Here is a 24,778-nt window from a genome sequence, read left to right as displayed (position 1 = left end):
ACCGACACGAACATTGTTTGCTATGCCTGGTTTCACCCGGAGGACAACTTGGGAGAACAGCCTACCCGCACGATACTGTGAAATCACAAATTCTTCTACATTACTTGCATGCTACGCTTGAGACATCTGCGTCGCGTTCTTTCTCATCGGCTCACGATACACATGTCAGCTCTAGCCGCAGTAATTATTCAAGTTCACGATAGGGCCCTGCTATGTTTCGTACAAGGTTTGCGAAAATGCCCTGTCAATCTAAGTTCGGTGCAGAAACACAAAGATCAAGCCCCCAATGCTAAAATCTTATGCCTGATAGTGCTGTCCGATCATTCGTGCTACATGGAAGCTGATTACCAGGTCCATCGCCCAGCATCGATATGCCAACGACAAGGCTGAAGCGCGCCAAGTACGGGGTAATAGTAGCGGATATGTAGATCGGATCTCAGACATGCTTGACGTCATCTTATCTCGTCGTACGAAACAGCAACCATTGCGCGCCTTGACTTGTTGCCGCGACTGTTGTTGAGCACGAAATTAAAATGGTCGACTTTCCAGATCTCTTCGTCAGGTCGTGTGTGATCAAGTCCAAGAAAGAAAACCAATCTCGCGCCACGACAAATCAGATCGCAAAGCTCATCCCAAGCGAAAAGCACTGCATGGCACGGCACGATGTGGGGTTGGGGAGGCAGATCCCCACACTCACACCTCCCAACCGCGGAGCAACTCAGCCGCTAGCCGCAACAGCGAATCATCAAACATCAAGCTTCGTCACGAGGCTCTAGTAAATGTATGATGTGGCGGAGACAAAACGATCGCCTTAATGGCAAGAACACTTCCAAGCCCCGTCGCAAGAAATGCAGATCAAGTCACCATCGAACATGTCCATGTCGGCGATGAACGAGCCCCGTTTCGACGAAAGATATCTGGCGGAAGCATTTGCCGCTCTGGATACATCGGATCCGACACCAGTGAACAGGGATCCTCCAAAAGGCGATTTGGAGGCTCATGCGCAAAGTATCACAAGGCTGAAGTGCCTGGATGATTGTGAGAACGCGATTGCGGATCTGTCGCCGAATGTGGTACAGTTTCTGACGGGGGTGTTTAATCAGATTACTGATTCGTTCTTGCCGGCTCCGCTGTGGCAGACGCCGAGTACGCCTGCGAAGGCTGGGGAGCAGAAGGGTAATGATGTGATACTGCGGTCTCTGAAGATTGTCTCGGCGGCGAGATTGGCGCTGGCGAGTGATGCGAGTGCGAGGGATAAACAGTTGAAGGCGAAGGTGGAACGGCTGTATCAGTCGGCCAGTCGGTATCTGGATAGTGTGCCACAATATGAGAATCTGCAGGATATTGAGGCGTTGCTGTTGCTTGCAGAACTTGAGTATGGGCGGAATCAGAGCGATGTTTCGAAAACACGGCTGAAAAGCGTCATTGTTGCTTTGACAGAATCCAATCGCATGCGCTCGACGTTGGTCTTTGGCCAAAGCATGACATTGGTGAGAAGGAGAAATGCGTTAAGAACGGCATTAATGATGCTGCATTGGTACTTCGGTGAAGTACCCCAACCCCTGGAAGATCTGAAGGTCGATACGGAACTCGAGCCTGGCGAGACTCCAAGCACTGCCGAGGAGCTCTTCGTCACATCGCAGTTGAGGTTAGCATCCTTGCACCATCGGTTGAAGCGGTTCCTTGATGCACAGCCGTTCGTCGACGAGAAGACATGGTCGATATGCGAGAAAGCTTTCAGTATGTGGTATGACGAGCTCCGGGAGCGGTCAAAAGCTCTGGACACTCTGACCGAAGATGCGCCTGTCAATTTCTTCGTCTTTCACCAGCAATATTTGAGCACGAGGATAATGCTCTCGAAAGCTCATGAGAGATTGTACAAACGAAGCTCGGGCGTGCGGTCGCCGTCTGCACAGCGTGAGGTCTGGACTTGTCCGTCGAGCGCGAAGAATGATGCCATCAAGATAGCCTCAAGCTTGCGCAATTATGGTCAGCGGCATAGGTTCAGAGAAGCACCACTAAGCTTTGTTAACCATATCAGTGCTGCAGCAGACATTGTGATCAATGCAACGGAGGCAGCTACGAATGAGGATGACCGAAACGCCTACCTGCATATCTCTAGCTTCCTCAGTGGTGTCCTGAAGTACATGGCTGAAGTCCATGTTCGTGCTGGCACTCTAGTCGAAGCAGTGCAGCAGCGTATGAATAACATCATCCAAAGTGGCCTGACCAGGTCGAATTCGGCTGCTGGGAATTACGTGGGGTCAGCCGATTCTGGGGCAAATGGCGACGATAGCCATTTGTGGCAATGGACCCGATACGACATGACTGACGAGTTCGGGCATGCTGCGTCCCCTCCAGAGCCAGAGCGACCTCGAAGTGTTGTTGGTGTCCTGCAGACAGCTGAGGCGACGAAGCAGAAACGACCGCAGGTTTTCAGGCAGACATCAACACCTGCAAAGTTGGTGGTACATCCAGAAGCATCCATGGAAGACTTGGGCGCTCCTACACCGTCGTACTATTCGACTAGAGATGCTGTGTCAGTGATAGCAGCAGAAGATGGGATCGAACCCGAAAATCCTGAAGCACAACAGTCCGGTAGCGGGGGTTAGGGAAACCGTATGGCTATGATTTCGCTAGGCGCGAGCACGTTTCAAAGGTTGTAATATAAATGGAGCAAAGATGCGAAGGCAGCAGTACAGATAGTAAGACTCCAGCAATGGTTTGATGGACCTATGCGTCATTGAGATACATAACCTTTGTGACTTTGCCGTGTACGAATGTGGCCTGGATGAGCGTACTGTCTGGTCCGCCGGAAGCCTCGATCTTGCCAGCCCGATACATGTCTCAGCCAGCCTTCGTCTCTCAGCTTGTGCTTCCTCAATCAACGAACACAATCTTCTGAGCTGAAGCTGAAGGCGCTTTAGTTGTTTCTGTAGCTTGACGAGTTGTACTTAAGAGCACCTGGTCCTTGATACATTTCAGCTTCCTGCGCTGCCTCTTCGATGACACTCGTAGCGTCCCGCTAGAAAGCTCACGCTTCGATTTGTGCTCGAGTTCGTGCTGAATGTTTCCTGCAGTGTCGCTTGAATGTTCGTAGCCTCTTCGAGCGGCTTGACCTGCGAGGTAGTCGGCGCGTTCGTTGCCTTTCACGCCCGTATGTCCCGGCACCCACGAGAGCCCGATTGTCACGCCCAGGTCGTGCAAGTCGTGGCTGTACCCGAAAATTCTGCTGAGTATCTGTGTATGCTGAATCTTTGTGTCTAATCGCCGTCTCCTTGAATATGATGTAAAGCCTCGAATTCGATGGAGATCATGCTGGCCATCCGAGTAGACGACGATAGTCTAATCCAATGTTAGCAACTTTCAACTGCAATACACTTGCTATGATCACCTACATACAAAGGAGGTAGCTTTTCCAATGTTCGTCGGGCGTGTTCCTGCAAACCTAATTCCAGCGCAAGCGAAATCGCGATGAGCTCGACGTCTTCGTGTTTTGTATCGGCGTATTTGAACGACACTTGCCGTTCGGTCCATTGAGGCGCTGTGTTCGTCCGCTTGTACACAACTGCTGCACCAACACTGTAGTAGTACTGTCCCTCCATATATCTCTGGCAGCTGGAACCGTCTGTCCAGAAGGCAACTCTCCCTGAATCCTGCACTTCATCGTATTCACTTCTGGCATATTCTCGAGCTGCGTTTTCAGGTAAGACGAAGACCTGGCCAGGAAAGCCATTCTTGATTGCCTCGCGTAGGCGCTTCTTTCGTTCTCGGCGGGCTTGTATGACAGCAGTCTGCTTTCCAAATTGGCAGGCACCATGATCGCTGTACTTATGTGAGTCAATAATGCTGCATTACTCACTTGAAGTTGTGGTCAGTCCCAGGAGTTATAGACAATACTGAAATCACGAATGAAAGGACATGATATTGCCATAACAGCGTGGCAGCCGTGGTACAGGTTCAAGTTGTTGTGAGGCTTGTGCGAAGTCATACTCAGGCTCCTGATATGGTACTCATGCGTGTTGTTCGACTCATATTCAAACCTATTACATATGCTCTGGTGGGTGCCAGTAGTGCCCCAGACCCAGAATCTACAAGAGCAAGTACTTCAGCTTACCTACCATAAGTCACGTTACCGAGGGCTTTGACAATCTGAAAGCCGAGAGCGATGTAGCCATCTCTGCTTGAGTAAGAAGGAGCAGTTCAGCCATGTGTGATAGAAAACTTGAAATTGCCAATAACTTCCCACTGTTGAATGACCAGTGTTCCGTTCATGTTATGAGAAGGAAGAAGGAAAGCCTAGATAGCTCTTTCGCTTCCTCCTGCCTGTGAAGCGATTGCCCCACAGGCCGTAAGGCTACAGTGCGTACTATCAAAACTAGCTCTGCGGAATCGACAGCCGAAAGCATAGCTTCTGACGCGTGCCTGGGCCAACTTCGTCATTGGTAGCAACTCTCGTGCATCTCATGGCCAAGTTTAAGCTGTAGCATGATGCTCACTTCCACCAACTGCTAAAAGTTGAATTTTACCTTTGTCAAAGCTTCTTATTATCTTCGAAATCTCACCGTGCTGGAATATTGGCTGAAATATCCCCCCTCTTACGATTGAACTGAGCCATCATGCTCGCTTCATGCTGTGGCTTTGGCCGCAAGAAGCAGAGCAGCTCGGATACCGAGCCTCTGTTGCCTCGATATGAAGACGATACGGTCTTGCAGACGAGGCTGCACGAGAAGCTGCACACATATCAGATGTTACGGTCATTAAGCAAGGGTTTCATGCCATCAACAGAGCAGGCCATCGTGAACCTGAGAACATTGCTTGCTTCTGATATCCTCAACCCGAACAACAAAGACCTCAGTGAATCAGGTAGACAGCTCGTGAGGAATTGTCGAAATTGGTTGAAGGTCTTCATTGAATTGCTACGTCGGAAGAACGACAAAGACCAGATTCAAGATCTAATCTGGTCCCTCACCAAGTCACGAATATCTCTCGATGTCAACGATATCTCCCATCAAGCCTCCAAAGTTAAAGCAAAGGCGGATGCACAAGCTACCTACGACAGTTTCCGTACGGTCGGCAGTCTGCTGTTGACCAACTCTGACTTCAGATTGTTCCTCGACGACATCTCAACGATCGGCAAGCAAGTCCTGTCCGACACAGCCTTTTCGGTATCAAGTGCAGCTGAAGAGACAGGAAAGAAGCTAGAGCTGTCGTCAGACGAGCAGAAACAGCTCACAGGCGCAGGTGCAGACGAGTCGGCTGCGACGAAAGAAAACGGCGACGCTGAAGGAACCGCTAAGGTGGTCGCAGATGAAGCTACAAAGGTTGCGAAAGACGCAGCTACTAGCGCAAGAGATAACTTGAAGGGGGAGCATGTAGATACTTTGGTCTATCGCCTGAAGCAGGCAGTCCTCAACCTCCGAAAGAGAACAGATTACAACCAGTCGGTTGGCATAATTTCCAAGCTTATCAAGCGCTATGCTCAAGCTTATTCGAGGGTCGCAGAGGCAACTCTTCAGACAGCATCGCAAGACGTGGACACGAATCCTGCTCTTGATAAAGCGATTCACAACTTCTGGGAGTTGCTCAGCTCATTCGGCGACAAAGCACAATGGCAACAGCTCGAGCAAGATTTCAAGAAGGTCATGGAGCATTCGCAATCCGATCCACAGTTTGAACAGTTCATGAATCAGGTCGGAAACACGGTGCAGAACATGCTCACAGACCCCGAGTTTTTCGAAAATGTTGATAAGCGCATTGACGAGATCAAAGAGAAAGCCAGCAACCTGAACAAGGACACTGGATTCAAAGAGGACTTCGAAAGATTCCTTGGACAAACCCAGTTTGCAGTCAGATCACTGGTTGAGGACGAGGATGTCTCACAAATGTTCATCGCGACCAAGCGATTCTACGATACACTCTCTCCTCCAGGAGCCATCACCAATCCCGATCTGATTAGTGACAGCATCAACATTTTCCTACCGCTACTCATCAAAGCAGTTCAATACGTGCCAATTCCTCGGATTGAGGTTTCAGTTCCTGAGATGGATCTGTTGCTCGAAAACCTGATCCTTGAACCTGGCAGGACAGTCAATCAGACATCGTTCCTGCCATACCGCCTCTTCGTATCTACTCAGAACGATTTGGAGGTCAGAAAAGCACATTCCAAGAAGACGATCTCAAACACCAAGTCGACCATGACAATCTCTATCAACGGTCTCTCAGTAGCTGCTCAAGATCTAGGTTTCTGGATCAGAGGTCATGCAGGCTTGATCAGATTCGCTGACCAAGGTATTGCCAGCTTCTTCCTCGATGAACGTGGCATCGATGTCAGTCTTGACCTCGAGATTGGCCGTGAGAAGCTCGAACAGATCTTGACCTTGAAGGCCGTGCGAGTGCACATCCACAAGCTTGACTACAAATTGAGACAGAGCAAACTCAGCTGGCTAGGCTGGCTTTTCAAGCCCTTGATCAAGCAGATGGTGCGCAGAGCTTTGGAGAAGACACTTGCTGAGCAGCTAGCAGACCTCTTGCATGCTGCCAACAGAGAACTCTTGTATGCTAGGGAGCGACTTCGTGCAACGAGAATAGCCGATCCTCAAGATCTGATGACATTCTTCAGAGCCATTGCGGCACGTCTACAACCGGAGGAAGACCCAGATGTGTATACTCGTGTCGGCGTCGACGCACCCAAAAAGGGAGTGTTCAGAGGTGTATACGCGCCTGGCAGTATCGTCAAAGTGTGGCATGAGGAAGCACTACAAGCAGAAGAGCATATTGAGGATGGTGAAGAGCGCGGTGGCGGATGGCGCAACGACATATTCGACGTTCATGTGTGAGCTGAATGTTATGAAGCAAGATGAAATGCCGACATGATTTGAGGGCACGAAAAATGTAACTATGTACTGTATTCTTTGTTTACTTTGGCCGCTGGGTTGTCCTCGAAAAGCTTGGCGCAGATAGGGCACAGTCATTCATGGTAGTACAAGCAGCATGCATTAGCTGGCCCAATTATGTGGCATTCTGATTCTGATTTGCTTTGCTTTTGAGTAATCGTGCTTGAAGCGGCCACGCAGAGAGCATAGTTTTGCAGTCGACACAATAAATAGTAATCGTGACAGACCTCATAAGAAGTGGCAACCTTGAATCTTGATCCTGCTCAGTGCTGAAACACCAAGGCTGACACAATTCTCCGGCGCCGCGAACCTCCAGGAGCACATTCATTATCCTCAACGTCCGACATCTCTATTTCGGCTTTGTACTCAAACCATCTGCTGTCATGGCATACGACGCCTGGTTCGACGTCTTCGTCGCTGGTTAAGCAACAAAAAACACCCCGCCAGTCAGGACAAGGAGCTCCTTCTATAAACACGTTCCACGCACTTGCCGATTTACGTCCACCCAACCAGTCGAAGTCGCAACTTCTTCTCATTCCGACTCTTACCTGCAGGGTTCAACGCGCTTCCAACGCGTGACAACGCGAATGCTTGCCTTTGGTGTCGAGTGTTATGGTAGTGACTTTTTCCACTGTGCAGAAAGTGGTTTGATGTGTCACACGATCAACTCACTTCCACAGTCAACCTGAATATTTCAAAATGCCACCTACTAAAAAGTCCGAAGCAGCCTTCATGGGCATGATGGAGCGATTTCTCGAAAGCCATGCTTCATGTGATTGCTCTGACTGCAGATTGTCGACCAAGAAGCTGAAGAAGTTTACGTCACAAATGCCAAAGCCCGACATGGACAAAGAAAACAGCTCCCCATCAACTAGCAAATCAGCAACGGCACCTGACAGATATCTTTGTGCTGAGCACAGACCTCCACCACCTCCTAGAAGAATTTCCGCCAGAGATAAGGACAAGGACAAGGACAAAGCCGTCAACAACGCAAATGTGCTACCAACGAATCGAGCAGCCAAGGTTAACAAACTTCTTAAAGCAGATTCTGTGGCAGCCATATTTGAAGTCTTCAGAGAATATTCATCATGTGACGAAGAGAACAAGTTAGCGTCTCGCATCCAAGAAGTAACATCTCAGTCCAAGCTCTTCGCAGAAAGCAAAGCAAAGATTATAGAATTATGTAACGACGATTCGATCGAACTCGACATAGTATTTGGGTTATTGGCCAAGTTCCGCCAGGAAAGAAGCATTATAGCATCTGCTTTGATCAAGTCGAACTCCGAGCGAGAAAAGGCACTCCAAGCAATACATGAGGTCAACGATCTACTGGGTATGCTGAGAGACGTGGCTAAGGATGGTAAAGGGCCTTCTGGAGATGATATGCGCCATAGCTTGGGTAACATGATCTTCAAAGTACACGAACTGGCTAAGAACCCATCGTCGCTGTACGACGAGCTCATGGATCTCAGAGAAGAACACCTCGAGTTGCTCGCCGACTATGACGACTTGAATCATAGGTTCCACGATATTGAGGGCTGCCACGAGAAGCTGCACGAGGACAAGAAGAAGCTGCAGGACGATATAGCGTTCGAGAAACGAGAACATTCGGACACGAGAAAGAGGCTTGGTGCTCTGGTCGGCACAAAGAATCAGGTGAATCAGGCTCACAAGTCGCTTGAGAAGGTGCACGAAGAGAATTCTGAGCTGAAGAAGGAGGTCGAGAAACTGAATGCAGAACTTGGCAAGGTAAATGCTCTGAAGCACGAGAATACACAGCTCAAGAAGAAATTGGCTGTTGCCGAATCTCAGAAGCCAGAACCAAAGGTCGAAGAAAAGACGCCGGAGCCAGTTTCGCAATCAAAAAAGAAGAAAGGCAAGAAGGGTGGGGCAGCTGCTTCTGAATCATCCGAGCAGATATCTACGGTGCCTTCTCCGGAGCCAGTCAAGCCGAACCCCATTCACGAGAAGGAGCTAAAAGCACTCCAGCATGCCAACGCAGAACTTCAAGGTCAGCTTGATACGGCTCAAACCAAGCTCCGACAGCTCGAAGTACTCCTCAAGAAGGTAGAGGTAGCGAAAACGAAGGCACTGGAGAAGCAGCAGGTAGAGCAGGCCACAGCAGAAAACTGGAAAGAGCTTAGCGAAGGGCATCTTGAGGAAAGCAATCGTCTCAGGGAGCAACTTGATGAGTCAATGTCACACGCAAGCACGTTGCAGAACAGCGTTCACCGTCTAGAACAGAGCCTTGCTGAGACGAAAGACCAGTTGAGGGCACAAGCACAAAAGAGGTCCAGTAGCCCCAGCATGACATCGCAAACGTCGAACACATCGCGCTTCGACAACGAGAGTGTCCGAATGCTACGCAAGGTTCGATGCGAGACAGCACAGCTCGTTCAAGACCTTGATACAGCAAAGAACTACCCAGGAGATCCGTGGAATCTGGTCGAGTGTACACGAAACATGGTCGCAGCCATTGAGCAGGACATCGAGGGCATGCTTTTACCTCAGCCTCGGGAGCCAGACACTCCAAATCCAACCCCAGACACGTATTTGCCATTTTCGCGCAACGACCTCGGCCTTCAGACACCGACATCCCTACCTCGGGGACGAGAAGCTACACCTCCACTTTCAGCTGCTCGGCCGCAGAACTCGTACGCTCGGCCTTTGCTGCCACCAGGTCTGACCGACCCTAGCCTGGGTCGAGCATCACCAAAGCTGCCGCCACCACAACACCTTCCTTCTCCTATTGGTACTGGCCGACCAGGACGAAGCGCGAACGGCCTGACGCCTTCCCCTACTCAATCTGCTGCCAAGACGGTCTCCTTCGCTACAGCCAGCAATAGTGCTATCGGCGGTAGCGGTATCGGCAATGGTGGTGTTGACTGGAGTATCTGGACGAAGCGCTGAGCGTGTTTGGCGCAAGGATTATTGTGCAGTCGCGCCATTCGCTCATTCCTCTCGTCTTCGGTATATGGTTGGGTCTGTATGGCGCTAGAATCGCATGTCCAAAAGGTGCATAGTTTATGTTGGTATCTTTGCTATGTCGGCACTTTCATTTGACGGAGTAAGTGCAGTTTATATGTAGCTTCTTCATCTTGCACAGGTTGCTCAGCTATATATCTTTCGGTGGAATAATGAAGATGCTCGGAACTGTTATATTGTTTGTTTGTGCTGTGTACTTTCATGTTGAGTGCCGGCCTTTGCAGTATTTCACCCAGACTTCCTATATGATGGTGACTTTGTTACATGTCTGATGTGTAGCTAGTGAGGACGACTAAAGCTGGCGTACATCTTAGATGTTAACGCGTTGTCCACAGAAGCATTTCACGCAGCCCCGAATAAAATGGACCTGTCCTCCTACACTTCCTTTTGACCTAACACACCCACAGGTTCAGTGCTCTTCACGACATGGGCCGGTCACCCGCTCCTTCCCGCTAATCACTCAACATGCACCGACCCATCTCAACCATGATCATGAAGCCGCAGCATTGCATCAGAGTATCACGCTGTTGACAATCGTCCAGTGCCTACTCGCGAGCTAAACAACGGGCGGGCATGTCCGCTTAGTGCTTAGAGACAAACGCGGGTATATCCGGGGATATCTTGTAGGCTGCTCTTTGCCTAATTTAGGCACATACCTAGGTAGGTACTAGTAGGCAATTCGATCCATCATCTAGCTTACTCACCGGGACGGTTTACGAGACGGATGGGATCAGTTGTCTCATATCACGATAATGACTGGTTCCGTTCGAGGCGAGCACGCCAGCGCATACTCTACTCTAATGATGTTGATGCTACCTGGCGGATGAAGGTCAAGTGTGATTCAGAAAAGTGTTTGCTCCATCAGCTCCTACAGAGTAGCTATCTATCTAAGAGACATCACCCGCGGGCCTCCTCAACGGCATGTGAACTCGGACGAGGTAAAGCTGAAGCCGAAGGTGGCGGCGGTGGCGGCCTCTTCATGATCTGCTTCGTGACACCATCGATAGTAATCGTCCTCCTCAGATCTTGAATTTTCAGCGAAGGGATTCGTTGAGGCACTGGCTGGGTCTTGGGTAGCACTGTCTTCTTGAGTTGGGATTGCATCAGTGCCCGATATTTCTTCATGTTCTTGCCGGGTCGGAGTGGCCGTTGCGACAAGATCATTCTGGCAGATGTTGCTCGGTTGGTCGGTGATAGAGACGAGCCCACATTCGTCGCTCTAGTCGAAGAACGAAATCGCATGTTGAGTATCGGTGCCGCCTCCCGCTTCCCCAGTCGTCGTTGATGTAGTACTCTTTGTGATCTGGCCAGACTAGCCAAAGGAGGCCTAGACCCAAGGTAACCATCCACAGCAGGCTCAAGCTGCTCATACTGCTCGCTGACAACATAACCCGCGGCAGAACCTGAAGCGCGCTTCGCAAAGAAATCCGCCATAACGTTGCCCTCGACGTTAGCATGCCCAGGCACATAACGTAGCTCCAGGTTGACGCCCATCTTCGTCAGAGCCCTAGCCCGCTGCTTCAGTATCGCTAGTTCACGCTGTCGAGCCACGCGATATCGTGTGCTGAGGCTAAAGTGGTGGTAACGACTGATCCAGACCAGACTGGTTTGACTATCCGTGTAGATCACGACTTGGTCAGGCTGGTTATGGCCGCTGCGCTTGGTCCTATCTCTCACCATTTCCACGGCGAGTCTCATTGCTTCTGCAATGGCGAAGAACTCGGCTTCACCGGTGGTGAAATGACCTCGTAGTCCGTAGGTTTGGTTCTTCCAGTCGTGGGGTGTGTGGCTTGGGCGCCATACGATGCTGATGCCTGCGGCGTAGGGTGAGTCGTTGTAGAAAGAGCTTCGGACGGATGCGTCGGTCCAGAGGACGAGTCTGTTGGCTTCGGTTCTCAGGTGCTCTGAGCTTGCGATTTGAAGTGCAGTTTCTCTTGGGTTAATTGTGACGGTTCCGGCGAAGGGTCTATTGAGACGGTGTAGGAGTCCTAAGTCGTGCTGCGTTTCGATGTCAGTGCAGCTTCTCCCATCGCTGACACGCTCGTCACGGGCCACGAAATATTGCTATCGTTCATGCGCCAAATCAGATCTATCCCTTTAATGATAGCACACATAAGTGACGGAATAGGGATGGAACCATGGAGTCGCTGAGTGGCTAGTTCGAAAGACAAGGTTGGTGCGAGGGATGCAGAGATGGAACACTCATCTTACCTTACTAAGTTGAGCTACGTCAGACCCTAACACCCCCGAACGGGCTGCTGTACCCCATGCCCACCTCCAGACCCATTTCCAGAATCTGCGGAGTGCAGTCCATGCACCTGAACTAAGCCGCGATAGAAGCCGTTGAGGAATGGTTGAAGCTGACAGCCGATTGTCGACTTTGGGATGATATTTGCTCGATGTGGGAGAAGGCGCCTTAGGTCTTGTTCTTGCTGTCGGACGAAGAGAGGTTGCGACCTTTGCGGGGAGGACCCGAGGCGCACTGAGCCTTGTCACCGCTCCATTTCTGATTCTCATACGTGTTGTGTCTCGTAACAGACCTGATTGGGACTGGCTTGACAGAGCCCTTGCTCAGATATAACCTTGATAGACAGTTGGATGCTATGTAATCCTCATGCTTTCGGCTAGTCTGCCTGCTGTACAAGATGCTGATTCGACGAGGTTGGAGCACGAGGTTGGAAACGTGGCAGCGATCGAACAACAATATCGCCAAGAAACCGGACAGTAGCGGATTCCAGCGCAATGAGGCTGTCCGAGCAGCGAGGACAATAGAGGCGAAAGAAGAGAATGGAGCGATACGCACGAGATTGGTAAAGGCAGTGACGACAACGATGAAACCGATGCCAATACCGAAAGTCAAGGTTTGTCGAAGGGAGGTGCTGCCCCGGCGTACACGTCACGTGACCTCTACCTCAGCTCGAATCTGTTATTCTGCTACGCAGTACGCGTAACTTAAGCACTCTATTCACTGCAATCGCCTGGGCTATTAGGCGGGCCACATAGCCATATATGTCTCGAAGGAGCTTAAGACATTCTTCGACTCATGTTCAAGGGGCCGCTCGGCTCACAGAGATATACTAACAAGGACGACGGCGTGAGGAATGATACATTTGCAGCTCAACATACCCTAGTACACACATCCGGCGAAGTACGACCTGAGTCCGAGACTCCCATAAGCACAGATTCTGCTGTTTCGTAGCAAACAAGGGTATACAGCACATATCTCTGACCATTCACACACCCGCCGATTTGTCCAGAGCAAACCCATACATCACACGAACGCTAATCACTACAACATACTCTTCTCCCCTTGTAAACTCCTCGTATGCGCCAAGTCCTTCGCCAAACTCTCCAATTCATCCTCAATACTCTCCACCGCCTTATGTGGGTCATACATCTTCTCCACGATCCACTCCTCCAGGTCTTCATCTGACATATCCCTCAGATGGTGCAATCTATCAACGTTATCCTTCTGAGCGGCACGAATAACATACAACGCCACACGCGCTGAGACGTCTCTGATACGTGTAATCTGAGGGTACAGGAGTGCGAGGTCCTTCTCTTCTTCTGTAATCATGGTTGGGAGGGCCTCGCCAGAGGCATAGATCATGTTTGATGTGACTTTAATTGCTTTGCAGAGGATGGTACCGAGACCAATGCCAGGGAAGACGTACATGTTGTTGCCTTGGCCGGGGTGGTATGTCTTGCCTTTATACTCGTATGGGTAGAAGGGTGAGCCAGATGCGAAGAGGGCACGGCCGTCGGTGTTGACGATTGCTTCTTCGAATGTGCATTCTGACTTGCTGACTGGGTTTGACAGTGGGAATATGATGGGTCGGTCGTTCATCTTGCCCATCTTTTGGAGTATCTCTGGTGTGAATGCACCACCGATTGTGGACAGACCCATGATGATGGTTGGCTTGACATGGTCGACGACTTCCTCAAGAGACTTGTATTGCTGGCCTTCGTTGTCGTCTCGGGCGAAGTAAACCTTGTGGTCTGCAAGCTTGTCCCCTCGATCGAGCGTGACTAGACCTTTGCTGTCGACCAGCCAGAACTTTCTCTTTGCATCATCTTCACTCATGCCTTCGTGGACGAAATAGTCGACTATCTGCTGAGCTACACCAACACCAGCTGAACCAGCACCAAGGAAGACAGCTCTGTGATCTTTTGCAGCTACATCAGATTGTTGTACAGCACCGATGATACCGCCCATGATGACTGCGCCGGTACCTTGGATGTCATCGTTGAACATGGCATAGTCATTTCTGTACCGTTGAAGTGAAGGGAAAGGGTTCTTCCAGTCCTCGAATTGTATGACAATGTCTGGCCATCTCTCTTTCAGTGCTTCCATAAGCTCGTCAAGAAATTCTTTCTCTTCTTCCGGTGTGACCTTGTCTCTTCTGCTGCCTAGGTATAGAGGGTCTTCCCTGAACGCCTTATTGCTCGTTCCAAGATCGATCGTGAGAGGTAGAGTGCCTTCCGGCCTGATACCAGCACAGCCAGTGTAAAGAGCGAGCTTGCCGATCGGGATACCCATACCGTTGACTCCAAGATCTCCCAGACCTAAAATTCTAGAGCCGTCTGTCACGACAGTGATCTCGACGTGCTCTTGATGCCAGTTCTTGAGGACATTGGCAATGTTACCTTTGTCCAGATAGCTCAAGTACATGCCTTCCGGCAGCATATAGATCTCTGACCACCTCTGACATGCCTCACCCACAACAGGCGTGTACACCAGAGGAGTGATCTCAGTGAAGTGATCCGTCAGGATCCTGTAGAATAAGTGCACGTTGGCATGCCTCAGCTGAGACAGGTATATGAACTTTCCAATATTTGTCTGCTTCGACCGTAGCTGAGCCAGACATCTCTTCTTCTGCACCTCATACGTATCTGGCTCGGGAGGGAAGAGGCCATATGTGCCCAGGTACTTTCGGACAGGCTTTGGGATGGTGGTGTCGTAGTGAGCTTCAGCTCCGGTATGAGGACGGCTGTGAGTCTTCTGCTTCTTGGGGTGGTGAGTAACAATGCTGCCGTAGTTGGCACTGTGCTGGGCAATGCCATTCTGAGTAGCTGTTTTGCTGGCCATGATTGCAGCCGATTTGGAAGAGTTGAGTAGGAGAGATGACCTCAAGGTGGGAAGGAGGGCTGGGCTTTTGTAGAACATGTAGACAGCAGCAAGCACGATGCAGGAGCTATATCATTGGGCGGCCCGGGTACCTGAAGCAGTGGTGCTCTGCTAGCTCCCCAGTCACGAAGGAAGAACTCGGGACGAGAATGAAGCAAACGCGACAAGAGACACAAGAGAGTGGATAGAAGAAGCTTGGAAGGCTGGTAGTAATAGCACTCAAGAAGAAGGTAATGCTGGCTTACTTAGGGCTATTCCATACGCGTTGTTGTTCGGAGGCCGTGCTGCTATCAGCTGCTGATATGATGAGTCTCAAACTTTTTTTGAGTGAGCAGTCAGAAATCAGGAACCCTGTCGCTTCGGCGGGATCTTGGAGCGCAATCAAGCTCAATTACGGAGTAGTGGATTACGATAACTGGATGCAGGGGTCGTAGCTTCCGGTACCCCACAAGTTCAGATGGACGGTACGGCCTTCGATGGGCGCATTATCATAGCAGGGTATGGGTTGTTCTTGCTGTTACTCTGTGATGGCAGGTGCGTATCAGCGGCGGATGGCCTTTGCGAGAGCACTCAGAAACAGACTTCAACCTGTCAGCAGCATGTCCGGTGCCACATCAACGGCATCGGCGGTGTGACAGTTCGGGAACTAAGAATTGCCCTAACCTGATCCCCGGCGCCTCTTGAAGTCCGGAAGACGCTACTTAGCTAAGCCCGGTGCACTGTGTTCCGAATAAATATATACTCCCCCCTCGGGCTGGTCACCGCTTCAAAACCGCCTCGTATCTCGTATATAATTCCGTCGAAGCAAGAGATCAAGACAAGAATAGGTGCTGTCAGCAGCAGCCCTGGTGCTTCGGGCGCGGGGGCTATTAAGTCAGTCCCGGTTTGTCCCTATCCTTGACATGGTCAGCTTGCCCCGTGGGGAAACAAGCACGAGCCTAGGTACGAGGCACCGTATCCGCGTATAGCTGGCTCAGATATGGATGGCTCGAGCATCGAGGAAGTCGCGAAGCATCCTCCATTGGTCTGTGTACCTGCCAAGAACACAGAAACCTGATCTTGGTGCTGTCAGTTCTGCGGATAATGTCGAACAGTAGGGACACGTTGCGCTATTATGAGACCCTCATCCAAACGTGATCCCGACCAGATCGCAAAATACCATCGCACCTCATTCCCCAATGACATACGAACAGCCCGCACTACCCATCCAGACTTCATGAAGCTTCCCAGCCGGCACATCTAACCTAGCACCAACTCCATAGGTCTCTTTCTTCTCGCACTTGGGATCCTCATCCGGGTACGTGATGGTCAATTCACCTCTCCGGATGAGGTGGGTAGTCAAGCCGGAATGGGAATGAGGTGGATAGTGGGCGTTTCTGTTTGAGATTTTGGTTAGCCACTTACTTTGCTGGAACGATATTTGTGCTGAAGGCCCGAAGTATATGCTGGAATGGCAGAGAGTGGTGCTAGGGTGGCCAAGGAGACGTACGGTCCATCAGACCAGGTAAATACATGCGAGAAGCCCCAGCTCTTGACGGCTTTCTCGTCATCTCGTGCTGAAGAATTGATCTTGTATGAACCTGTTGGGGCTATCACTACTTCTTGCTCCGCCATGGGATTGTCGTCAGCAGTTACTGTAGCACACTGGCAATTCAGAAACACAAGGGCAGTGTAGATACTGGAGAGGCGGAATACGTAGCAAGAGTTTAAACCCAGTGCAAGTTGACGTCACTCATAGATACATTTGTTTTGAGAAGAAACAAAATGCGGCATTGTAATGTCGCGAGCAGCAAGTCGAATATAGAATAAATTTTTCATGACACACATAACATATACATAATCGCTGCGTAGAAAGTGGTAGGCCTCAAAGCCATGTGCAGCCATCATAAACGCTCCTTCGCCTAGCTCCTAAAAGCGCTACACGCACAGTGCGTTGACCGCTTGCCAAAGTGCTGTAGCTGTTCATCACATATCGCACTAGTCTTCCCTCATCATCATGATGATCAATAATCTAGTACGTTCTCTTGAATGGTGGAACAGCCTTGCACTCAGCTTCATCCAGGGTATGCGGAATAACCTGTCTGTAGCCAAGCTCGACCTTGCCTTGTGGCTTCTTCTGCCAAGACAGTGTGTGCTTCATCCAGTGCTCGTCGTCTCTCTCTGGGTAGTCCTCTCTTGCGTGGGCGCCTCTCGATTCCTTTCGGTTGGCCGCTGACGCTGCTGTCTGTGTAGCGCATGTAAGCAGGTTTCGGAGCTCAAGGGACTCAACGAGGTCTGAGTTCCAGATCATGGATCGATCCTTGATTGACAAGTCTGAGAACAGTTGGTCGACGTCGTTGATTTTCTTGACACCCTCGTCCAACGATTCTTGTGTTCGGAAAACGGAGACATCCGTCTGCATGACCTTCTGCATTTGCGCCCGGATCTCAGATGTCGTCTTGCTGCCGTCTGCTGTTCGAACTCTGTCTAAGGTATCAATAGCCTCGGCTCCGGCGTCCGCCGCAATTTCGGGATGAGGCTGGTTCGGCGAGAAGTTGTCACGGATGGTGTGTGATACAGCACGACCGAAAACGATCAAGTCGAGCAGTGAGTTAGCACCAAGTCGGTTAGCACCGTGGACAGATACGCAAGCGGCTTCACCACAAGCAAAAAGTCCAGGCACAACCTCATCCTTGCCCTGGTCATTGACTCGGAGAACTTCACCGGTATATTCTGAAAACAGTTAGCAACGATGACATGTAAGGACAACGGGATTTCATACTCGTCGGAATACCTCCCATGTTGTAGTGAACAGTCGGTAGAACAGGAATTGGCTGCTTGGTAACGTCGACGCCAGCGAAAATCGAAGCGGTTTCGGAGATACCTGGCAGTCGCTCGTGAAGAATCTCGGGTGGTAAGTGACTGAGCTGGAGATAGATGTGGTCCTTGTCTGGTCCAACACCACGGCCTTCTCGGATCTCCATAGTCATTGACCGTGAAACAACATCTCTAGAAGCAAGATCCTTGGCGGTGGGCGCGTATCGTTCCATGAACCGTTCACCCTCGGAGTTGAGCAGATATCCACCCTCGCCTCGGGAACCTTCAGTGATCAAGCAGCCAGCACCATAGATACCTGTTGGGTGGAACTGGACGAATTCCAAATCCTGATTAGGCAGACCTGCACGGGCGACCATGGCCATACCATCACCAGTACACGTGTGAGCGGATGTGCAAGAGAAGTAGGCTCGGCCATATCCACCTGTAGCCAGAACAGTGTTGTGTGATCGGAATCTGTGGAGTGTGCCGTCTTCCTGGTTATATGCCACAACACCCTTACACTTGCCATCCTCCATGATCAAGTCGAGGGCGAAGTACTCGATGAAGTAGTTGGTGTTGTGAGCGAGCGATTGACCGTAGAGAGTATGTAGGAGGGCGTGGCCGGTTCTGTCTGCGGCAGCGCAACATCTGTAAGCCTGACCACCTTTTCCGAACTTTTGCGATTGGCCACCGAACGCTCGCTGGTAAATCCTGCCGTCCTCTGTTCTGGAGAATGGGCATCCGTAGCTTTCGAGTTCGATAACGGACTGTGGCGCTTCTCGGGTCATGTAGTGGATGGCGTCCTGGTCACCTAGCCAGTCCGAACCTTTTACAGTGTCGTACATGTGCCATCTCCAGTCGTCCTCGTGCATGCTACAGAGATGTTAACTTCTTCCTCGCTATTTCCATGGTGCGTACTGACTTTCCGAGAGCTGCGTTGATACCTCCTTGGGCCGCAACCGTGTGACTTCTCGTAGGGAACAGTTTCGATATACATGCTGTATTGAATCCTGCTTCTGCAAGACCGAATGCAGCTCTGAGACCAGCTCCTCCGGCGCCTACCACCAATGCTTTTTCCTTTGTCAGTGTCTCGTGCGTAGCAAGGCATCGATGGGTTTACCATCGTATTCGTGGTCAACCACAGGATATCTAAGCATGTCAGCGCGCATCCCGCTGAAGGAAGATATATCCTTACTTGCTGGCAATGTAGCCTTGAGCCTCCTTGGCCCGTAGAGGGTTCGTTCCATTCGTTATTATCCTCGACGTGGCGCTTGTGGAGGAGAAAGGTCGTCGTGTCTGTCTGGAGAACTGCTTGCATGCAGGCCTCAGGCTCCGCAGAAAGCTGGAAGAGCTCATCTTGACTATGCGCTGCGAGAAACAAGATGAGGGACACGAGGAGAGGAGAGTGGTGAGGTTGTGGCCACAACGATATACTCGTCGTGAATTGACTTCTTCGATGATGTTCACGATGGAAGGCAACTTTAGCGCAGATCGAGCTCGGAGCCGCGGCCAGATGAAAGCATCGGCCGACCAATCAGAGAAGGCCTAAAGAAATCGAAGTAGGATCCATCCGGACAGCTCGCCTTCATGTGCGATCTTGTGCCTTCCTTCACACATTTGGCCCCTCACTCCTGATAGCATGAGGCATATTGTTGCACGCGTTTACGTCCCCAAGGAGACTCCATTGTGTGGCTCAAAGTATTCAGAAGGAATGACTGTCGACGAGCTGAACAGTTCAGTACCAGTTCCAGCCATGTTCCCATCATAACTTACCATTTCAGCCCTGTTGCCTTCGAGCGCTCTCAACACATTGCTGGTTTCAAGGCGATTCAGCCAGAGATGAATCTGTCAACTCAAGTGTCGTGGTAGTGATGGGAACCTCATTTTCCAGATGCTCGAAGATGCTCATAAGATGTGTGTGTAACGTTCACACAACGCAGCCACCCACAGAGAGTCCTTCATGTTGGGGATATTCTCTTAGTGCAGATTCGAAGCTGACATGGAATACAGGGCATTTCTGGTGTGCTAACGCACGTCAGGGGCACCAGCCATTCGCTGCAGTAAAGTCTCCAGGGGGAAATAGTAGCAGATATGACAGCAGGACCAGGCCGATCAGAGAAGCAGTGCCGAAAACCAACAACACTGTTATCGAAGCCAGGCGAGCTCGAAGGGTATCTTACAGTCGAATAATAGAAAAGCACTTCGCCAAATCGAACGCTCTAGTGGATGCTCCCAGTACCTAGCCTTCATCCTCCCTTTTCTTTCCAATGCAGAGATCTCTCGCGTCCGACCGTCCTGTGTACAATCCTGCTAACCAACATAATAGCACAAAAGCTCACAGTCGCAGCATCCGGCTTGCTGACACCAACAACACCGAAACTCCCGGTCCTTGCTTCGGATGTTATTGACCTCAGTATTAACTGAGCCCAACGGTAAGATGGAGTTGGACGATCATTCTTTCGCTGGGTGCCCGCCTGTACCTTGAACAGGGCATCAGTTGGGGTCCGAGATAGTAGCTCACCAACATTGAGGTCGAGCTGAATTTAGTGTTGTTAGTATGGTCTAGACCTAAGGGAATCAGGATATGAACGGCATGCTGATGCCGATGCTCATGTATTCATGGACCAAAGACCGGCTGGTTACCGATGCGCAGTTCAGAAACCATTGCAAGCAAAAGAGAAGATTAAGAAATGCACTGGCGACATTTCAAGAGAATAAGACTTGCAATGCCATGTCTAGTACTAGCCTTCCAGGACCTCTCATGTTGTACATCTGACCGTGAAGCCGTCTACTCCCCGGAACAATGCACCGCTGAAACATAACCCAGTCCGATACCATCTCAATTCTAATTATACTGCGCATACGCCGCCGTGGAATTGAACTTCCCACCCTCCTTGATGACCTTGTCCACCGCAGCCAAGAAGTCCTTCTCCGTAGCGACTTTCCTCCTGGCTCGAATGGCGAACATACCCGCCTCTGTCGCAACGGACCTCAACTCGGCACCAGTTGAGTTGGGACATAACCTCGATATCAACTCCCATCTGATATCACGCTCCACAGACATACTCTTCGCATGAATCCGCATGATGTTGGCACGGCCATCCAGATCCGGTAAGCTGAACTCGATCTTCCTGTCGATACGACCGGGTCTCATCAGGGCTGGATCCAGCGTACTCGGTCTGTTGGTGGCGAACATAACCTTGATATTTCCTCTCGAGTCGAAACCATCAAGTTGTGTAATCAGCTCCAACATAGTTCTCTGTACCTCGTTGTCACCACCTGCGCCATCGTCGAATCTAGCACCGCCAATAGCGTCGATTTCGTCGAAGAAGATGATGCATGCTTTCTTTGTCCGTGCCATTTCAAAGAGCTCTCGAACCATCCTGGCGCCCTCTCCAACATATTTCTGGACCAGTTCTGATCCGATGACTCTGATGAACGTCGCGTCTGTCCTGTTGGCCACAGCTCTTGCGCAAAGCGTCTTTCCTGTTCCTGGTGGTCCGTATAGAAGTGCGCCCTTTGGAGGATCGATACCCAAACTGACAAATCGCTCAGGCGACAGCAGCGGCATTTCGACGACTTCTCTTAGCTTCTCAATCTGCTCCTTGCAGCCACCCACATCTCCGTACGTGACATCGGGCTTGTCTTCTACCGTCATCATGGTGACACTCGGATCGATCTTAGGAGGCAAAGGGAGCATAATCGAGTACTTCTGGCGATCGACACCTACCCTCATTCCTTCCTCAATATCTGTCGGCGACACTCTTTCACCGAGGTTGACAACGAACTTCGCTATCTGCTTGACGTTGATGACATATTTGCTCTTCTCGGTATCCTTCTCGTCTTGTATGATCTTGGTACATCTCGCAACTTGTAGTGGCTGCTCTTCTGACATCCGTTGTCGGTCGGCGGCAATATCCCATAGATGCGGTGGCGCAAGACCGGTATCTGACTCTTTCACACCGATCTTCTCGTTTATGCTTTGCTGCTTGTCTTTGATTTGTTTCTCGATGGATTTCAGGGCAGCGGCATAGGGTGCTGCACCGTAGGTCTTGAGTACTTGAATATCCCTGGCCGAGTCAGTATGGCGGCGCGATCGCCTTGTTATAGAGGACCTACTCGTCTGTCAAGGGAGTGATTTTCTTTTCTGGGGTCTCATCGTCGGCAAATTCTTTCTGGTATTTCTCCCAGTTCTTCCCCGTGGCTGACGGCTACGAGAAGTTAGAGGCCTGCTTGCTGCTAGAATCAACGCAACTCACCATTGCGACCACTTAATGAACGTGCTATCTGTAGGGAAAGGTGTATTTGGATATCTTGATGTGACTGGCGGATACAGGCGCTGAAAGAACAGGTCGGACGGAGTGATTCGGCTCTGAGAACTGGTGAGGTGAGTGTCCGGATAGATGTCAACATGAACTTGAGTGCTCGGCGATGAGCCAGGCACTGGTGATGCGGCGTCATTCAAGAAGCGAACACGGCAAACTGAGCAAACAAAATTATTCTGAAGTTTGGCAGTCGCAACCCGCAGGTTGCCCACGGTTGCCCTCGTACGAACCAGAAACTCGTCCGGTATACTTGTACTCATTGACGACGCTTATACCATTTCCTGGCATATCCCACGACGACCCCGATCACACTTACTCGGAAGAATCTTGTTGCTGGCTCGAGTCGGCGGCCTGTCAAGCAATTGCAATTTCGTCTCTGCGCCGGTCTCTTAGGACCACGAACCATGGCGGCAGCTCTAGGTATTCAGGGCAACACTGGCGTGTTCAAGGACAAGGAGAAGCCGATGGCAGTAAGAAATGCAAACATCATGGCAGCGAGAGCTGTGGCAGAAGCGGTGAGGACATCGCTGGGTCCTCGAGGCATGGTAAGTCTTTTCCTAAGAAACCTGTCCCAGCTCGATCACGCAGCAATGCAACATAATGCGGCTTCACAACGCAGGCCGTACTTGGTCGCGAACCTCCTAGCATGGTATACGGGCTACTGGGATGCTAATACACCGCCTAGGACAAAATGATTCAATCTGGCAAAGGAGAGAACCTGATCACCAACGACGGCAACACTATGCTGAAGAGTATGAGCGTAATGCACCCCAGTGCTAAAATGCTAGTCGATCTTTCCGGCGCACAGGATGTCGAGGCAGGAGACGGTACTACCTCCGTCGTGGTCATAGCAGGAAGTCTGTTGGGAGCGGCAGAGAGGCTACTAGGAAAAGGCATTCATCCCACGATCATCGCAGAGGCATTCCAGCGCGCTGCAGCAGAAGCAGTGAAAGTCCTGGAGGACATGTCTGTCCCCGTCAACCTTGCCGACCGAAACACCCTCCTGTCCGCCGCCGAAACTTCCCTTTCCTCCAAGATTGTCTCACAGTACAAGGACCTTCTAGGTCCAATGGCAGTAGATGCAGTCTTGCGCACAATCGACCCTAAGACCTCCACGAACGTTGACCTGAGGAATATCAGAGTCGTGAAAAAGGTTGGTGGAACGATCGAGGATTCAGAGATGATCAACGGTCTAGTACTGAACCAACAAGTCATCAAGTCGGCTGGAGGACCAACACGCATCGAAAAGGCACGAATAGCACTCATACAGTTCCAACTATCACCGCCGAAGCCAGATATGGAGAACACAATACAGGTCAATGACTACAGACAGATGGACAAAATCCTGAAAGAAGAACGCCAATACCTCCTCAACATGGTTCAGAAGATCAAGAAAGCAAAATGCAACGTTCTCCTCATCCAGAAGTCGATCCTTCGCGACGCAGTAAACGACATGTCTTTGAACTTCCTGCAACGCCTGAAGATCCTCGCGATCAAGGACATCGAAAGAGATGAGGTCGAGTTCTTATGTAAGAGTACCGGCTGCAAGCCAATCGCAAACATCGATTCATTCACGGAGGACAAAATGGGTTCTGCGGATCTGGTGGAGGAAGTGTCGAGCTCGGGTGCAAGATATGTGAAGATTACAGGAATACAGTTACCGAAACATCTGGCAGGAACACCGAACAACAACACAGTCTCCATTGTTGCGAGAGGGGCCAACCTGTTAGTCCTCGACGAGGCGGAACGATCCCTACACGACGCACTCTGTGTCATCCGATGTCTAGTCAAGAAGCGAGCCATGATCGTTGGTGGGGGCGCCCCCGAGATCGAAGTTGCGAACCATCTATCCAAGCTCTCTCGAGGTCTGACGGGCACAGAAGCCATATGTTTCAAGGCTTTTGCGGATGCCATGGAGGTCATTCCTACAACGCTCGCTGAGAATGCTGGACTGAACTCGATAAAAGTGGTTACAGAATTGAGATCAAGGCACGAACAGGGAGAGAAGACCGCTTTTGTCAGCATAAGAGGAGGAGGTGTGGCCAGAGGTGATGGTCAAGGAGGAAGTGAAAGAGTATTACAGCCCCTGTTGGTGTGTACGAGTGCCATTGAGTTAGCGAGCGAGACCGTGAAGATGATATTGAGGATCGATGATATTGCTTTGTCGCGGTAAAGTGCCAGGTATAGCGGGATCAGGCAAAAACAAGAGCAAGCAAAGCAGGTACGATGATACGAACGTGGATGACAAAAGTATAGACGACCGACGAGCACTTGCTTGCTGCAAAGCGAAGCATTAAGAGAGACGGCTGAATCAACTTATGATACCCCAGACAACGTCTTCTTTGGCATTAGAAGTACTTACTGGCTGGGTGCGGATGTGCTGCAAGAGTCAAGAATCTACACTAGTCTCCCGCACTCATTCTTTTCCCCCACCAAGACAATTGCAATCTCCTCTTCCCATTCACCAGCTTTATGCTGGCTAGGACAACGCCCTCGTCGTTTTTGTTCTCGCGACTTGTTCGGCTCCGACCAATCCAGAAATGAAAATGGTATAGCCACGCCTCAATGGCAAGAAACCTCTTCTATTAGTGCTCGGTGATACATCATAGTCTCTTGTGTCCGGATCACATTGACCCCCTGCAGACCAG

At 50.6% G+C, this 24,778-nt stretch overlaps 8 protein-coding genes across 8 annotated transcripts; 4 read left to right on the top strand and 4 right to left on the bottom strand.

The window, feature by feature from the left end:
• Positions 1-848: 848 nt before the first annotated feature.
• Positions 849-2,612, top strand: PMZ80_007227 (uncharacterized protein; the record flags this gene model as incomplete). The annotated part of the gene is made up of 1 exon (XM_064875635.1): positions 849-2,612. One exon carries the CDS (start codon positions 849-851, stop codon positions 2,610-2,612), a length of 1,764 nt encoding a protein of 587 aa, XP_064728900.1.
• Positions 2,613-4,619: 2,007 nt separating this feature from the next.
• On the top strand, positions 4,620-6,839 carry PMZ80_007226 (uncharacterized protein; the record flags this gene model as incomplete). The annotated part of the gene is made up of 1 exon (XM_064875634.1): positions 4,620-6,839. The coding sequence occupies one exon, from the start codon at positions 4,620-4,622 to the stop codon at positions 6,837-6,839; it is 2,220 nt and encodes a 739-aa protein (XP_064728899.1).
• Positions 6,840-7,595: 756 nt separating this feature from the next.
• On the top strand, positions 7,596-9,806 carry PMZ80_007225 (uncharacterized protein; the record flags this gene model as incomplete). Its single annotated transcript, XM_064875633.1, has 1 exon — positions 7,596-9,806. One exon carries the CDS (start codon positions 7,596-7,598, stop codon positions 9,804-9,806), a length of 2,211 nt encoding a protein of 736 aa, XP_064728898.1.
• A 972-nt stretch (positions 9,807-10,778) lies between these two features.
• PMZ80_007224 (uncharacterized protein) lies at positions 10,779-12,150 on the bottom strand (the record flags this gene model as incomplete). Its single annotated transcript, XM_064875632.1, has 2 exons — positions 10,779-11,847; positions 12,146-12,150. 2 exons carry the CDS (start codon positions 12,148-12,150, stop codon positions 10,779-10,781), a joined length of 1,074 nt encoding a protein of 357 aa, XP_064728897.1.
• Positions 12,151-13,170: 1,020 nt separating this feature from the next.
• On the bottom strand, positions 13,171-14,970 carry PMZ80_007223 (uncharacterized protein; the record flags this gene model as incomplete). Its single annotated transcript, XM_064875631.1, has 1 exon — positions 13,171-14,970. One exon carries the CDS (start codon positions 14,968-14,970, stop codon positions 13,171-13,173), a length of 1,800 nt encoding a protein of 599 aa, XP_064728896.1.
• A 2,050-nt stretch (positions 14,971-17,020) lies between these two features.
• On the bottom strand, positions 17,021-18,677 carry SDH1_2 (succinate dehydrogenase flavoprotein subunit; the record flags this gene model as incomplete). The annotated part of the gene is made up of 2 exons (XM_064875630.1): positions 17,021-17,721; positions 17,771-18,677. 2 exons carry the CDS (start codon positions 18,675-18,677, stop codon positions 17,021-17,023), a joined length of 1,608 nt encoding a protein of 535 aa, XP_064728895.1.
• Positions 18,678-20,650: 1,973 nt separating this feature from the next.
• Positions 20,651-22,067, bottom strand: RPT1 (26S proteasome regulatory subunit 7; the record flags this gene model as incomplete). The annotated part of the gene is made up of 3 exons (XM_064875629.1): positions 20,651-21,875; positions 21,925-22,016; positions 22,065-22,067. The coding sequence occupies 3 exons, from the start codon at positions 22,065-22,067 to the stop codon at positions 20,651-20,653; spliced, it is 1,320 nt and encodes a 439-aa protein (XP_064728894.1).
• Positions 22,068-22,534: 467 nt separating this feature from the next.
• CCT4 (T-complex protein 1 subunit delta) lies at positions 22,535-24,303 on the top strand (the record flags this gene model as incomplete). The annotated part of the gene is made up of 2 exons (XM_064875628.1): positions 22,535-22,675; positions 22,816-24,303. The coding sequence occupies 2 exons, from the start codon at positions 22,535-22,537 to the stop codon at positions 24,301-24,303; spliced, it is 1,629 nt and encodes a 542-aa protein (XP_064728893.1).
• Positions 24,304-24,778: the final 475 nt, after the last annotated feature.

The sequence above is a fragment of the Knufia obscura genome (genome assembly GCF_036327395.1).
Source record: "Knufia obscura strain CCFEE 5817 isolate CBS 148926 chromosome Unknown scaffold_8, whole genome shotgun sequence".
In the NCBI taxonomy this organism is placed as follows: domain Eukaryota; kingdom Fungi; phylum Ascomycota; class Eurotiomycetes; order Chaetothyriales; family Trichomeriaceae; genus Knufia; species Knufia obscura.
The sequence above is the reverse complement of the archived record's forward strand: the minus strand, read 5'-3'. Positions and strand labels throughout refer to the sequence as shown.